At 51.6% G+C, this 15032-nt stretch overlaps 1 protein-coding gene across 3 annotated transcripts in view; it reads right to left on the reverse strand.

Moving 5' to 3' along the window:
• Window positions 1-15032, reverse strand: part of C2CD2 (C2 calcium dependent domain containing 2) — a 60984-nt gene continuing 45952 nt past the window's right edge. For all 3 annotated transcript variants that reach the window (XM_059921612.1, XM_059921611.1, XM_059921613.1), the window contains exons 12-14: window positions 14697-14824; window positions 12406-12745; window positions 1-3934 (exon numbers count right to left, since the gene is read on the reverse strand). In XM_059921612.1, the coding sequence (XP_059777595.1) occupies window positions 3714-3934; window positions 12406-12745; window positions 14697-14824 (689 nt within the window). In that variant the 3' untranslated portion in view covers window positions 1-3713. The remainder of the gene's footprint in view (window positions 3935-12405; window positions 12746-14696; window positions 14825-15032) is intronic.

Raw genomic sequence — 15032 nt, forward strand, 5'->3', positions numbered from 1 at the left:
TTTAGTGTTGCATGGGCACGTTTATTTCCTTCAAAGACCGTTCGTGTTCCAGCCACACCTTCCCCGCATGAACCCGACTGCACAGGCCTGGCGCGGGACTGCAGTCTGTTTTTAAAGTGCTTCCCAGGGATACAATCATTGTCGGGTAAAGTCATCACCACACTTGGTCATCAAGCCAAACCTCTCCACATACCTGGAAAACCTCTTATTTTCTTCTTAAAAAAAAAAAAAAAAATGTCGCTTTGATATGATATTGGGGGAAAAAAAAGCTACAAGCCTAAATTATAAACGGCACATCACTGACCAGCTGGCAGCTGGGTGAATGGGGCAGTTTGTTGTATTTCAAATGCCTCCTCATCCAGAAGGTAAGAATGCCCCCCCCCACCACCCCGCCGCAAAAAAAAGGAACCAGAGAGGTGTAAGCTGAGTTTGCTTCGCAGGATAAGCAGTGCTGGCGTCCCTGTGCCGCTTGCTTTGGTCATCACGCCTTCGCAGGTTTGGAGCAGCAGAGGCAGGGCCTGGCGTCAGGGTCTAGGCCGGCGCTGAGACCTGTTTTTCATCTGATGGAGTTAAATGTTCTGACTTCGAACATCCACCAACCTACACTCTTAGGTTTCAAGAGAGCCAAGATGGTTACTCAGAAAACATCTGAATTGAGTGGCAGCAGCGTAAATTAATCTTTCCCTTTCTGTTCAAGAAGCAAATCTGCAATATTCTTCTATAGGAGTGGCCAGTGAAACAATCAAACACCTGGTCAAGCACCCAGCTTGTGACTGGTTGGCAGCGGCAGGCCAGGTAGCCCTCTCCAGGAATCGAGGGCCACTTGTGAACTTAAACTTGAGACCTGATTTAAATAAAGTGCTCGGTCTAAACCTTCTTCCTCACAGCAGGTTTTCAGCTGGAACGATGAGATGGGTACTTCTGTTGATGCTACATGAAAACATACACGCACACCTAAAGGTCCATTTCATTCCTCTGCAAGGAACACAGGCTTGTCCTTGAACAAATCCAAGAGAAGCGTTGACAGCTCATTAAAACCAATGTGACCAGCTGGTTCCAGACATACAGACGCACATTAACATTAGTGCTCGCGAGAAACTGCTTTCAAAACACCACTCTGCAAAGATTTCATCAAGACAAAACAAAAACAAAAGCCCTCAAAACACTCCAGCATGTGGAAAAGGTAAGGGAATAAGGTGACTTACAAATGAGTAGGTCTTGCATTTGGTGTATAATCTAGATTGATGTTTGGCCTTAATGACATTTACTTTGACATAAATATCCTACACCATTAAAAAACAGATCTGGATAAACAGCTTGGAAAGGAAACATTCACAGTATCGATACAGCCCCTGTTCTCATGGTGCTACCCTGACCCTGCGCTTCTTTTTTCTCATCCTATTCCCTGCTACGTTAGTGTCCTCCGTAACTTCAGAAAAAGCCATTTGACAGTGACTATGTGTGTGTGTCTGGAGGGTGAGCTCTGGGATTGACTCAAATGTACAGGGTTCTTGACGTGCATCCAACAGACACCAAGAAACATGCATCTCCCCAGCAACACTGTCCCCCTCGTGTTAATCCACGTGCTTCTCACACACGGGGTGGACGCAGCCCACCCAACACATTCCCAGGACCCTGAAGAGGTTTCAAGTCACGAGGAAGCTGAGAAAGCACAGCCCCGGGTAAAGGTATGAAGCAGTGAACAGAACACTCATGGGGTCATTCAGGAATGGGAATGGCTAAGACTTTTTTTTAGAGCGAGAAAGTTGAATCTAAAACTCTTGACACCTTCACACTTGAATAAATCGAGTCCATCTGAATTTCCAAATCAAAAACAAATTGTACTAACTACTTCTGATCAGTGCCTGAAATTCAACACACAATATCCTCTTAGAATTAATTCTGGAATGTCACAGGTTCTGTCGACCACATGAGAGAGAACAGTGATCCTTCAAGTAGAACAGAACATTAACGAGACTATCGGTTCCAAAAAGACTAGTAGAGATTACTAGCCTATGGGGACTAACTTGGTAGAAACGTACTATATTTTGGAATACCAGGTGCTAATTTACAGTGATTACAATTGGAGTATAATCTTTAAAAGCAAACTATGCTGAAAAAGTCATTTTACAGTTACTTGATAATTCTTGGGATACCTAAGAATTTTAAATGTGCATTTTATAATAAAATCCTTAATGTAGTTTTCTAATCTCTCTCTCAAAAAAAAGGAAAGGAAAAAATTCTATAATTTTGATTTTTATAAAGGTTTTTGCTCATCCATGGCTCTCTTGCTCCTGAAATATATGTTTAAGGATTCACAAGAGCAGCTATAGGAAGGAACTCACCCAATTTCACGTCTGTGACAGAGGCCAAGTTTTCATTATAGCCTTTAAATCTTATTGGAGGAAAATGAATCTTACTCAAAACCTTTCACCCTGATAACAAGTGCTTTTTAATAAGCATGTCTCCTAAAAGTGTTTCATCGAGAAGGAGTGGACAATGTGAAAATTGTGAATGAACCCCAGGGTAACGGTGTACAGATGAGGAAAGTGGTTTGGAAGACACGTAGGGATATTAACATCATGTGCTGAACTAACTGTTTTTTCCACTGGGAATCAAAACAAGGGCATCCCAAGAGTTGCTAAACACAGCAGAATTCTGAAGAGCTCATAGAAGAAATGTGATGCACATTTGGCTCATTTGTTATTAAACTTCCATTCCTAAGACTCACACCTGAGACATAATTTCCTCTTTTGCCCTAAAAGTACTTTGTTTCGGCTATGGGCAATATTTGGCAAACCAACCTTGGACTGAATAAAAACCATATATGTGTGGTGCCCATGTCCCTCTAGCTGTGGCTTATTGCTCCTAACTTCATCTTTTGGCTTTTCTGTGAACAAGGAGGCCGGACGGGAGAGAAACATTCCATGTGTTGGCTGCTCTGTTGGTATTATTACAGCTCTGATGCTATAGAGAAAAATATAAAAACCACATAAGGATTTATCTATCTCCCACTCGCAAATAGGCTCAAAGCAAACTTAGAAAAGTGTTCAGCATAATATGCATAGGATATATTTAGTATTTGCATAATTTTTCAAGTTATATGGCTAATACCAAAGGCAAATGTCTTCCTACGTTTGTCAGTGTTTCCATTCCCATGGTAATTTCTGTTTGCCTGCGTCCCACCTTTCAGTACTCAGGGCCGCCTGCACTTTTTATTCTGAGCAGCCAATTAGGAGAGGTGACCCATCCATTCCGTTCACAGTGACGACACAGTGGGGCCCTCCTCTCTGTGATGTGGTCCAGGCACGGACCAAAGTTAGAGCGTGGAGGGCAAAGCCTGTCCGCCTCACCTGCCCGTCCACAGCCCCTTATAGTAAGTTCCACAGTTCACAGTGGTAAATATCCTTCTCCCGTTTAACTTCAACTCTTAGACGTGAGCACCGCCCACGCCGTGAAGCCGTCGGGTGTCGTGGCTTCTGGTGGCAAATTGGGCTTTGTAGGTTCTCTCCGGGGGAAACCTCCTGGCTGGAGACTCAGATTGTTGAGTTTTTTCTTTCCCCTTTAAAAGATGAAATTGTTGGAAAAAACCCAGCTAGACTGGGGACAGGGAGGCCGTCCACAACTCACGGACCCTCTGGCTGCGTCCTGGCGGGTGGTTTCGGCGGAGGGTCCACGTCTGCAGCATCGCGGGGAAGGAGGGGCGCGCCGGCCTACGGGCAGGGGTCCAGCGGGGCGCTGTTTGCGGTGCTCTGGCCCCGGTGTCTGGAGAGCAGCTTCTTGTTCAGGATCCGGGCCAGCGTCGCCCCTTTCCTCCGCGGCCCTGCCGGCTGCTGCAGGAACACGAGGTCGTTGTGGGACTGGCTCAGGCCGGGGTCTTTCTGCTGGTGCCGCCGGCGGAAGAACAGCTTCGCGCCCTTCCTTAAAATCCCTCCTGCAAGAGCAAGGCACGGGGTCAGGGGGGGCTGCCGGTGAAAAGCCGGGTGGGCGACGCGTCCAGGAGGAAAGGAAGGAAGGCGGGTCCCTCCAGCGACTCTAATACAAGGCAGCCTGTGACTGCAGCACGCCTCTCTGTCGGCACAAGAAAGGCAGCTGGGTCTGGCCTGAGCACAGCACAGGTGCTTCCAAGGCGCAGTGAGCAGGTCTGTCACTTGGAACCCATTCCCAGGCAGGCATCTGGATCCCTGACTTTTAGAGATTCCCCTGGCCTTACCCACTCCCCATCATAAGAAGGCGTATAGACAGCAGAGCAGTGCTTTGTGCCCCAGGATGCTCGTGCTATTGAAACCAAATTCAGGACCCTGAGAATACGGTATTCACTTCCTTAGGAAATTTAAATAACATTTATTCTTCTGGGGAGGAAGATCTTTTACAACTCCAGATCCAGCACGTGTATATCAGGCTAAGTCACGTGAAATGTCTGTTACTTGATCACTTTAGACCTAAAACCCTCCATTTTGTTTGCTTTGACCTATCTGTATATGACGTCAAGTGGTGGAATATGAAATAGAAAAAAAATTAGCAGCAGCAATGATTTCCACGGCAACGGCTCCTTAAAGGTTAAATGCCAGCTAACATATCAATGGCCAGAGCCCACTAACCTGCTTCCATTTTCAGAAACTAGTTTCACATCCTATGAACAAGGCCCAGGGGGATCAGGGGGCCCTTCCAGCCAGGCTGTGAAACCCATGACCACGTGCATGTAGGTGTTAATGACTTTGAAAGAATGGCCTGACCATCTCCATAAGGAGCTTTATAGCTAATTTGGCAATTCATTCTTTTCATGACAGATCCAAAGAATACTTCAATACTTATGACATACGCAGAAACCATCCTGGTTTATCCAAACGGGAGGCTGGAAGGCATCACTTTGCTTTTCTACATGAAATGTAAGGACAGTTGTGGAATCTGACCCAGCCTTGTCCACAGACCTTTGCATAAGCAGCACTTACCTCGGGAAAAACAGCATGCCCGTGACTTTAAGAGGCCATTTACTGGACCTGACCTTAAGGATGCATGTCCGAGGGGATATACATATATATATATATGTATAGCTGATTCATTTTGCTGTACAGTAGAAACTAACACAACATTGTAAAGCAACTGTACTCCCATAAAAATTTTTTAAAAAAAGAAATTTTCCAATTAACAATGAAGAAAAAAAAGATGCGTGTCCTACTTGCTCTGCCTGGGTTAAGCAGCAGAACGCAGAAGCTCAAAGCTCCATGGAATGGGCCGAATTTAATTTGGTCAAAGCTGTCCAAAAGATTTGTTTTTCATTTGCTCTTTGGATACAACCAACCTATTGCGAAGACTCATTCGGACATTTTCTACCATTATCTAAAGCTGGGAGGCGGTGTACAGGGGGGCTGAGGAAGGCTGGAAAGGGATGAAGCAGAAGGGTGAGTATAAAAGTGTCAGTGGCTTTAGGCTCAACGGGCTTCTCCTTGGGCCAGAAAGGTCTGTTCCCGGAGCCGTTCAAATCCCTGTAGGATGCAGCGTATCTCAAAAAACCACCGGGTAGGGTGTGTTGCGGCAGGGGTCACCACCACCCACGGGGCTTGACTCTGGACTCTGGCCAGTCCCAGGGGCAGATGCAGTGATGCCCAGCGGTCAGTGTCCCAGCATATCGCAAGTCCCGGGGCCTCCCAGCCTGACCAGGTTACCTCAGATCGGGGGGACCTAGGAGGTATTTCTGATCTCTAGGTACCTGCTTTGGGTTAAGCTTGGAGCCCCCAAATAGCACGTGAATGGGGGGCTGTCACATTGGAACAGAGGAGAGGAAGGAAGGTCTGATGGATCTATTCCGTTAACCTGGACCCTAATGCCACACCCCACCCCCATCTCCCCGGGGCAGGGGGCAGGGGGCAGGGGATGGAAGTGTGGAGAGGGGAACAGACCAGTCCATCCCCCAGGCCAGCTGCAGACCAAGGGATGTGGAAACCCGGCAGAAAGAGAATCTCCCCTGGAAGGCTCCATCTGCAAAGCCCATTTCATACATGTCCTTGTGCTGAAATTCAGTCTGGGGTCTGGAGCCAAGGTCTGAGGTGTGAGCAGGGGCGGTGTCATGGGTTGGATCATGTCCCTCCAACATTCTTACGTTGGGGTCCTAACCCCAGCACCTCAGAACGTGACCTTGTTTAGAGATACGGTCACTAAAGAGGCGTTTAAGTTATAGTGAGGTCATTAGGACAGGTGCTAATCCAGTATGACTACTGTCCTTATAAAAACGGGAAATTTGGACAGAGACACGCAGGGAGACGCCAGGTGAAGATGAAGGCAGAGCTCAAGGTGATGTTCTACAAGCCAAGGAGTGACAAAGATTGTTAACAAACCCCCAGAAGCTGGGGGAGAGCCTGGGACAGATTCTCCCCCGTAGCCTCAGGAGGAACCAGCCCTACCCACACCTTTATCGTGGACTTCCAGCCTCCAGAACTCAGAGAGAAGAAATCTCTGTCGTTTAAACCACCCCATCTGTGGTACTTTGCTACAGCAGCCCCAGGAATCTAACACAGACAAGAAAGGTGGTGGGGGGTAGGATCTGACTTAAGATGAGGGTCCTGAAGAACCGGCCACGTCCTCCTGTTTATCCTCGGACCCTGGACGCCCCGCGGAAGATCAGGGCAGAGAGCAGATGCTAGAGCAAGTCTTCTCAGCCCCAAGACACGCTGGAGTCGGGCAGCAACCTGGAAAAACTCCAGACGTCCAGGTCCCAGCCCTGGGGAATCTGATGTGAGGGGCTCTGGGGAGACATCTGGACATCAGCATCTTTCAAAAAATCCCAGGTCTTTCTAACATGCAGCTGGGGCTGGACACCACCCACCAAGGTCTGGTCAAACCGCCATCAGTACTTGGTACGTGGAAAACACTCTGCTAAGGACACAGACGTCAGCGCCTGGGACCAGACGAGAGGGCAGAAGGTAAGCAGTGCGTTCACTTCCTTTTACATAGTTTCCTGATGCCCCTTTGCGTTTTAATATCTCAGGGCCGTGCGGGCCGGGGGGCGGGGGCATGGCAGCCTAGCCTTGCAGGCCACAGCACCCGGTTCTGAGGGTCTGGCTTTGCACCCTGGATTGAGCGAGAAACCAGAACACAGGAACAGGCAAGGGGCAGCTGTGCTCAGAACTCCTTAAAAAGGGAGTCTGCACACTTCCGAGCAGTCGCTTTCTCTCGTTTAAATGACATTGCACCTGAAACGCCTAAACTTCGAGTTCTCGTCACATTAACATAAAACAGCAAGGACTTGCGTCCTGGGAGCAGAGCTGGTAGAGGAGACGTGTTGGCCATAACTGTTTAAACGGCCCTGCCGGCCGTGCTTTGTTTCAACAGCATCCCCGCCCCAGCCAGCCAGCCCCACGGCTGCCCCGACAGGCCTGCAACGCGGTGTTTCTGTTCTTGGTCCTCACGCCCGCCCTCTGGAGCAGGTGTGCTGTGTTGTTAACTCTGCCTGTTCCGCGTCACCGCCTGAACCGGATGCTGTCACGTGTGCCCTGGTGTGCATCGTCCTGAGGTCACGTGCATGGCTCACCAGGTCCACGTTTCCCCTAACTTGACACCACTCGTCATGGCTTCTATGGGGACGTGGGCTTCTTGGACAGAGGACAGTCATGTGAGGGGAGACACAGAGGTTTGCAAATCTGCAGGCTGGAGCCCCGGTTATGTCTCCCAGCCACCTCTGAGGGCGCTCTTATCTCTCGCTTACAAATAAGGAAGCAGAGACTCGGAGGGGTGACGTGCTCTGCCCTACAAAGCCGTGCTCTCAAGCCTGGCTCTTCCGTGCTGCTGAGGATGGCGTCTGAGCTGGAAGTGGCCAGTAGGCGTCTGGAGCGCCGGTCTGCGGGTGGCCGCTGGCGGAGCCTCTGGAGGGCGAGATGGATGCGGCTCTCAGAGGGATCGCAGAGCAGAGCCCTGCTCTCTGGGAACGACTCTGACAGGCTCTCCAGAATGATGTAAATCTCCCGAGAGGCATGCTGGCGGCCTGGGTAGGACAGAACATTCTAGCAATGTGAGCCCATCTCCAGGGTCCACAGATTAACTCATCAAACATGAAGAATAACCAGCACAAACAGAGGTTATTCCATTTTCATGACTAAATAAAAATGTCATCGTCCATTGAAACTTGGCCAATAAAGCACAACGACCTTTGGGGTAAGTAACGCCGGAAGGACAGGGCCACAGGTGGGCTCAGTGGACGCCAATCTGGCTGCACCGCAGGCGAGTGTGAGGTCGTAACTCAGACGGGCGAGTGCCCCCTCGGCTGCTGGTAGGCGGCCGTGACTAATGGACATCGGAGCTCGGTTTCCTGGCCAGTTTGCCCAGAGCGCCCAGTGACTCCATCCCAATACTGAGCTGAGTGCTGCAGGGAAGGCTCCTGGTCGACGTGGTCCAGATCTCCCATCAGTGCCTGAGCTCTAGGAGACAACCCGGAGTGCGGTGGGTGGGCTTCATCCAATCACTGAATGCCTGAGAACAAACAGGAAGGCTCCCGGGGCGGAGATTCTGCCCCAAGACTGCGGCACCAGCTCCTGCCTGCCCTGCAGATTTCAGACTCGTCAACACGAACCGGTTCCTTGAAATACAGAACCTATTGGTTCTGCTTCCCTGGAGAACCCTGACCGAGAGAAGAACTCTAGTTTGGTATGTCACAGTTGACTCTGGGCCCACAGAATCTGTCACCCTTCGCTGATAGGGAAATTCACATCAATGGGGCAAGGCAGCTGGGGCCGTTTGGATTTAATAAGCCCACCTCCTTCACTCTGGGCTACCTCATCCACCCAACAGGCAAGAAGCAAGACTCAGACCTCACTCCCAATCTTAAAGATGCCTGAAGGTAAGATCTGGAAACAGGTTATGTGAAATTTAAGGCAAATAACCAAAGTCTTAGATGGGACAGGGAAGAGAAAAAAAATCTTTCCCGGGTTCTAAAAACAATCATAAGACTAAAGGTTAATAAAAAAAACAATCATAAGGCTAAGGTATAAACAAATATATGAAGGAATTAAAAATAATTATTCTAAATTATAGCTTTAATATTGCAAATATTCCCAAATTTATTCCCACTCATCTCAGTTTAACAGACGTAAATTGCTCATTGAAAAATGCATCTTAACATCTTATAGGTAGGAAAACAGTGACCAAAAGCAACCTTATAAATTATAGTTTGTTGCCCAAAGAACAGCTTTAGATTACAAGGGGAACCACGAAAGGCCCAATTACAGAAGTGACGACCTTTTAGAACCAAGGACAATTAAGGGAGTCGGTCTGCCTGAATCTCTTGGCGAGGTTGTTTTGTCGCGTCAGCTGACACAGGGATGCCTTCCCCTGAGACAATAGCCCTCTACTACCAGACCAGGGCACTTTGAAGGAGGAAGATGGGAAAACTGGCATCTGGGGACAGTCAAAGTGGAAAGCGATGGGAGGGAAAAGGAAGGGGGGGAGGGGTTAACTTCCGGCTCAGTTATGATATGTGCTTTTCTCATAGCAAGGCTATACTTAATTAAAAAATATATATAAAAAACAAAAATAACTTACTGTGTAGGCAATTAATTCTGGTTGGCATAGCGATCCTCTTAAGTTTAAGGGGATGAGCAGGAGATGGAGAGAAGGAAGAGGTGAAAAGAAAAGTTTGCAACAGCAAAATCAGAACGAGAGACGGTAAGAGTTTGAAGCATTTGCGTTATATACAACACGTGACGTTACTGTGCAGGGTGCTTGGCAAAGTTTGTTTTTGTTTTCCTTTTTAATATTTTTCAGAGTCTCCACCAATGCTTTTGTTCTTACTTGTGGTAAAATACACATAACATAAAATGCACCATCGTAGCCAGTTCTAAGTGTAGAGTTCGGTTGTATTAAGTACATTCACATATTTGTACCAGCACATCAATGCTTTGTTAAGCTAAAAATGAAACCAAATTGGAGGAATGCATTTCCTGTCTTGCCTGCATCATAACCATATGTACAAGGAACAAGGACTCTCCAATCAGCAGAGGTCCAGGGGAGTTCTAAATAGGCAGTCTTGGAAAGCTAGAGCCAACTCCTTCCTATGACAGGAGATGCAGGTGGTTCTTGAACTGAAAAATAGGCTTCAGTTTACAAAGCAGAGAAAACTCCACAGAGCTGCCCCCTAGATCACCAGTGTGGAAAAAATTCTGGTGGAAAAGAAAAACTATTTGGTACCCATAAAGCGTAATCATCTAAGGTTCTGACAGTATCTCGTAGAGATACCGAGTGCAAATCTCTCAGGAAACAATGGAATGAAAAGCAATTTTTAAAACGCTGCCAAATGTGTCCCTTTAAAAACTCCCGGGTCTGTGCAGCGCTAAGAGCGAGGTGCATGACTGTTGGCTCAGCGTCCGCGCGCGGCCCCAGCTGCCAGGCCTCAGGGTGCAGCACAGGGCACGCCTGCCGGCACCAGGTCCCCAAGAGTGAGGGTGTCACCCACCTGGCCGGCGACGGGAGAGGAGCAGGGTGGCCAGGACACAGCAAGGACGGAAACCCAAGGGAAAGAGCTCCCCAGAAGGGACAGCAGAGGGAGGGAGGGAGGGAGGGCAGGAGGGACGGGATGAAGGAACGGCGGTCTCGGAACGGACCTGGGGTGGTGAGGCTAGGCCTTCCAGAATGAACGGACGGCAGGAGGGAGGGGCGGGTTCTGTGAGAAGAGGAGGTGGGCTGCTGGTCCATCAGGTCACAGACGGGGCAGCCCACCTGCACCCCACCCTGCCCAGCGCCCACCTGCCTTCCTCAGGTCCCGGTGAGCCCCCTTGGGCTGCTCTGGCCCCAAGACAAAGCCGAGGCCGGGGGGCGCATGCCGGGCTGTGGACCAGCAGCCGGGCCACCTTTTCCACAACAGAAGCCAGGGAGCCACCACAGAGGGCAGGGCTCACCCCCACGCTGCTCCCGGCCACCCGACGGGGCCCTAGGGATAAGGTGCCAGGACCGGGCAGCGGGCAGACAGAGTCCAGTCTTCATCGCAGCGTCTGGGAATCACATCCAGGAATCCTGCTCCGTCCTCTCTCCCCTCCTCTTCTTCTGCCTCCACCCCATCTGTCCCGCTCTGCTCCGGAGAGGGGGTGGGTCATGGGGGAGCCCAGGAAGCGAATGGGAAAGAGGAGGGCAAGGCAGGAAGCCGACCTTCCCCGGCGGGGCTCTCGGCTCGGGCCCGTGGACACTGGGGCCACGTGATGCTGCGGTGGGGTGTTGAGCGCCACCCCTGGCCTCCACCCACTGAAGCCCCAGCACCCTCTGTCCCCAGTTGTGCCAACTGAAACGGTCTCCAGCCATGGCCAGTGTCCCCCGGGGAAGGGACACGATCGCCCCGCGCAGGAACCACTGGTCCGCGGCACCAAGGACAGAGCAGCAGGAGGCAGAGCAGCTCCAAGCTTCCCGACCCGAGTGGCCGAGATTCCTAATGTCTACACTCGCGGGGGAGCCGGGACTTGGTGCAGAGTTGCACCCAGGACTGCTGGTTTGGCTCCGGCCCCTGCCTGGGCTCTCCCGTCCTGTCCTCTGCACTGGGCTCTCCTATTACCGCCTGGCCGGTGGGGTTCTCGGGGAGGTGGGCGCACGTGGTGGGCACATCCCCATTCACAGAGGAGGGAGCTGAGACTCAGTGAGTCTTGAAGCCTCACATCTAGAACTGGCCCGAGCCTCTGGACTATATTCCCTCGGCAAGTATCTTCAGGTCACCATCGTGCCAAAGCACCGTCTGGGAAAAACTGCACGCGCTGAAGACATTTACAGATTTAGAGCACTGATTTAGCGCTAATGGGAAACAGTCGCTTTTCCTAATGCAATGATTCCCTCACCACTGCACACATATTAAGTTAATCGGCTAATTTTCTAGGGAGCTCATCTCCCCATGGACCCTGTTAGGGTCGAGTGGGGACGTCTGGTTTGCTTTCCGTTGGAGGGGAGAGTCTGAGAGGCACACAAGGGGAGGGGTACCCATCTCCGCAGCTGAGGGAACCCCGGTCTCTGCCCGGCTGGCCTCTTTGGCTCCATCGTGGTACATGGCTCTCGGTGACCCCTCTCAATGCTCTGGAAAGTTCTACCCCTGCGGGGAGGAGTGCCCAGACAGAGGAAGGGGCGCTTCTAGCCATGAACACAAATTGCCTCCACCAATGAAGAGAGGTGACCCGGCCGCTCACACTCGGAAGGATTCTGAATACAGCCCGCACCCCCTACCCCTGCCCGTGGGCTCTAAATGGGCTCAGATGCTCAGCGCAGGTGTTCCTGTAGGTGTGGGGGCGCTGAGGGTGGGGTGCCCTTGTAGAGGAGAAGGGAAGGAAAGCAGAGGGTGAGAACTTGCTTAGCCTGGAGACTAGTAGGAGAGCAGAGCCGCGGGGTGGTGGGGAGTGGTGGGGAGTGAGGGGGCATGGGCAGGGAGGGCACGGGAGGGGCTGGTACCTTTACGCTTCTGGGAAGCGCCCGGCTCCAGCTCAGACACACTCAGGGAGCTCTCTGACCGCTCATCCCCAGCGGGCTCCAGCGGGGCCTGGCCGCCCCACGCCCCGGCCGGTGGCTCCTTCTCCGAGTCCCAGGAATCCAGCTCAGCCTCCTGGGGCTCCAGGGCCAGCCGGGCCCCTGCTGGGGTCTCCTCCTCCTCCTCCTCCTCCTCCTCCTCCTCGGGTGGGGCAGCGGCCACGGCCGCCCCTGGCTGGCCCGGGCCATCCTTCCGGCGGGTGCTGTCCATGGAGGCCGCGTAGTCCAGCATCAGGGAGGCGCCGTTGTCCTGAGATAGCGAGGTCTACCCGGGGGCGAGAGACAGAGTCACGGTAAGGAAGATGCCAAGGATACTTGGAAGGAGCTGCGGGCGAGGAAAAGCCTCAGCAGCCCGGTCCGAACATCCTGGCTGGCGGTTTCAGCGTCAGAAGGCGCCCCGGCCCTCCAAGGAGGCAGCTAAGGGAAGCATGGGCTGAAACGCAGTGGACGAAGGTCTCCTGTGGCAGAGGGTCGGCCCGAGGTCGCAGGCTGGAGGGGTCTGGGGGAAGAGCATCCTTCCTACGTATGGGATGGCAGACAGGGTGACAGAGGATGTGAGCTCTGGAGTGCCAGATTCGATTTATCTTTAACCTGTGTTCCTACAGCATTTTTGTGTTTCCTGCAAGGAGGAAGTGACCGCTATGCACTTTGTATCCTAAGAGTTATATTTACATGTAAAAGAGATGTAAGTGCTTGGGGGCTGGGAAAGTGGTTCGCTGGAGGGCAGGGAAGTGACTGCAGGGACGTGGCGGGGGTACCTGGGGGCCGGTCTGCTGTTCCTGATCTGCTTGGCAGTTGGACAGGAGAGTCTGCTAAGTGACAGGTGACAACTGCCCTTTTCTGAGCCAAGTCAGGAGTGCCCGCTGACTCAGTTTGGGACAATTTTATCATCAGCAAAGATATTAACTGCAGTCGGTTGGATGGACTAAATGATCTAGAATAAAATCTCAGAGAAGGCACAGAGGAGGAGACGGTCACGAGCCTTGTCCTTATTTCACTCATTTATTTATTCATCCTAAAGAAAACCCAACCATTGGGCCAGGCGCTTCCAGAGACGCCATCGCCCCCTGCTGGCCGCCTCTGGAAGCGCACACAGGAAGCCCAGAGACTCACCCGGCCCCTGGACACTACAGCCACATTGGTGACTCACCTCTGACACCTCCCAGGACCTGTTCTGGCCCCTCTCCCAGTAGCCAAGGGGTCAACTGTCATCATGCCCTCCCGTCCCACCCTCTCATGCCCTCAAAGTATCAACCCACCCTCCGTGTCCAAAAATTCACCTTCCTCATCCCCTCCCAACTACCAAATGTCCCATCCACCCCTCCATTGCTCACATTCTCCTTGCCTGTTCTGAAATGTTAAAAAGAGTAAGGGGGGGGCTTCCCTGGTGGCGCAGTGGTTGAGAATCTGCCTGCCAATGCAGGGTACACGGGTTCGGGCCCTGGTCTGGGAAGATCCCACATGCCGCGGAGCAACTGGGCCTGTGAGCCACAACTACTGAGCCTGCGCGTCTGGAGCCTGTGCTCCGCAACAAGAGAGGCCGCGATAATGAGAGGCCACGATAGTGAGAGGCCCGCCCACCGCGATGAAGAGTGGCCCCCGCTTGCCGCAACTGGAGAAAGCCCTTGCACAGAAACGAAGACCCAACACAGCCAAAAATAAATAAATAAATAAATAAAATTTAAACAAACAAAAAACCCTTAAAAAAAAAAAAAAAAGAGTAAGGGTCTGTAATGTGGGCCCTTGCCTGCCCGGGGTCCACCAGGGACGCCTTGCACCCGCCATGTGCTCTGGACAAAGGTCACAGAGCAGGAGAAGGAAGGCATGGGATCAGGATGAGTTTTAAAACAAGCTTCGTTTCTCTGATTCTGAAAGGCATAAACATTCACTGCAAAATGGAAACGGTTTGGAAATGTGTGATGTGTGAAGTGAAAGCTCCCCAACATGGGGCGGCCATGAGGGTGGAGGTTCTGTCCCAAAGGGGAGCTGACATCATTGCTGGTCTTTCTCTCTCAATAATTTGTCTTCACATGATTCACCCACCTTTCAACAACCAGAGCATCCCCGGTCAGAAACGTTCACGTTTCCTTCCTCAACAGGATAAGCTGCATAAACGAAATACCACGAATAGCCCCTCGTAGGTGAGGGAATGTAACCTGACACCTGGGGGGTGGAACTCGCTGGCGCTGATCAAGGGCTGGGGCCGCGCGGCTCACCTTGGAGACCCCAGATATGATGATGGTGCTCTTCTTCCGCGGGGATTTGAGCTTCAGCTTCGAGGACTCGCTGAGCTGTCGGATGGCGACTTCGGCCACCGGGTCGGCACCGTTCAGCACCAGTAGCTCTGCCGGAGGAAAAGCGGACGTGAAGCACATTAACAAAATCTGAGGCTTTGACAGGAACTTCCGGGGTGACGGATTTGGTCTTTAAGCAGGGGTTGGCAAATATTTTCTGTAAAGGGCCAGGCAGTGACTTTGCGGGCAGCCGGCCTGTCACAAGTACTCCACGCTGACTTGGAAGCTAGGAAGCAGAGACCGGACGTAAAAGTGTCC

Source organism: Balaenoptera ricei, chromosome 4, assembly GCF_028023285.1.
Source record: "Balaenoptera ricei isolate mBalRic1 chromosome 4, mBalRic1.hap2, whole genome shotgun sequence".
In the NCBI taxonomy this organism is placed as follows: Eukaryota; Metazoa; Chordata; class Mammalia; order Artiodactyla; family Balaenopteridae; genus Balaenoptera; species Balaenoptera ricei.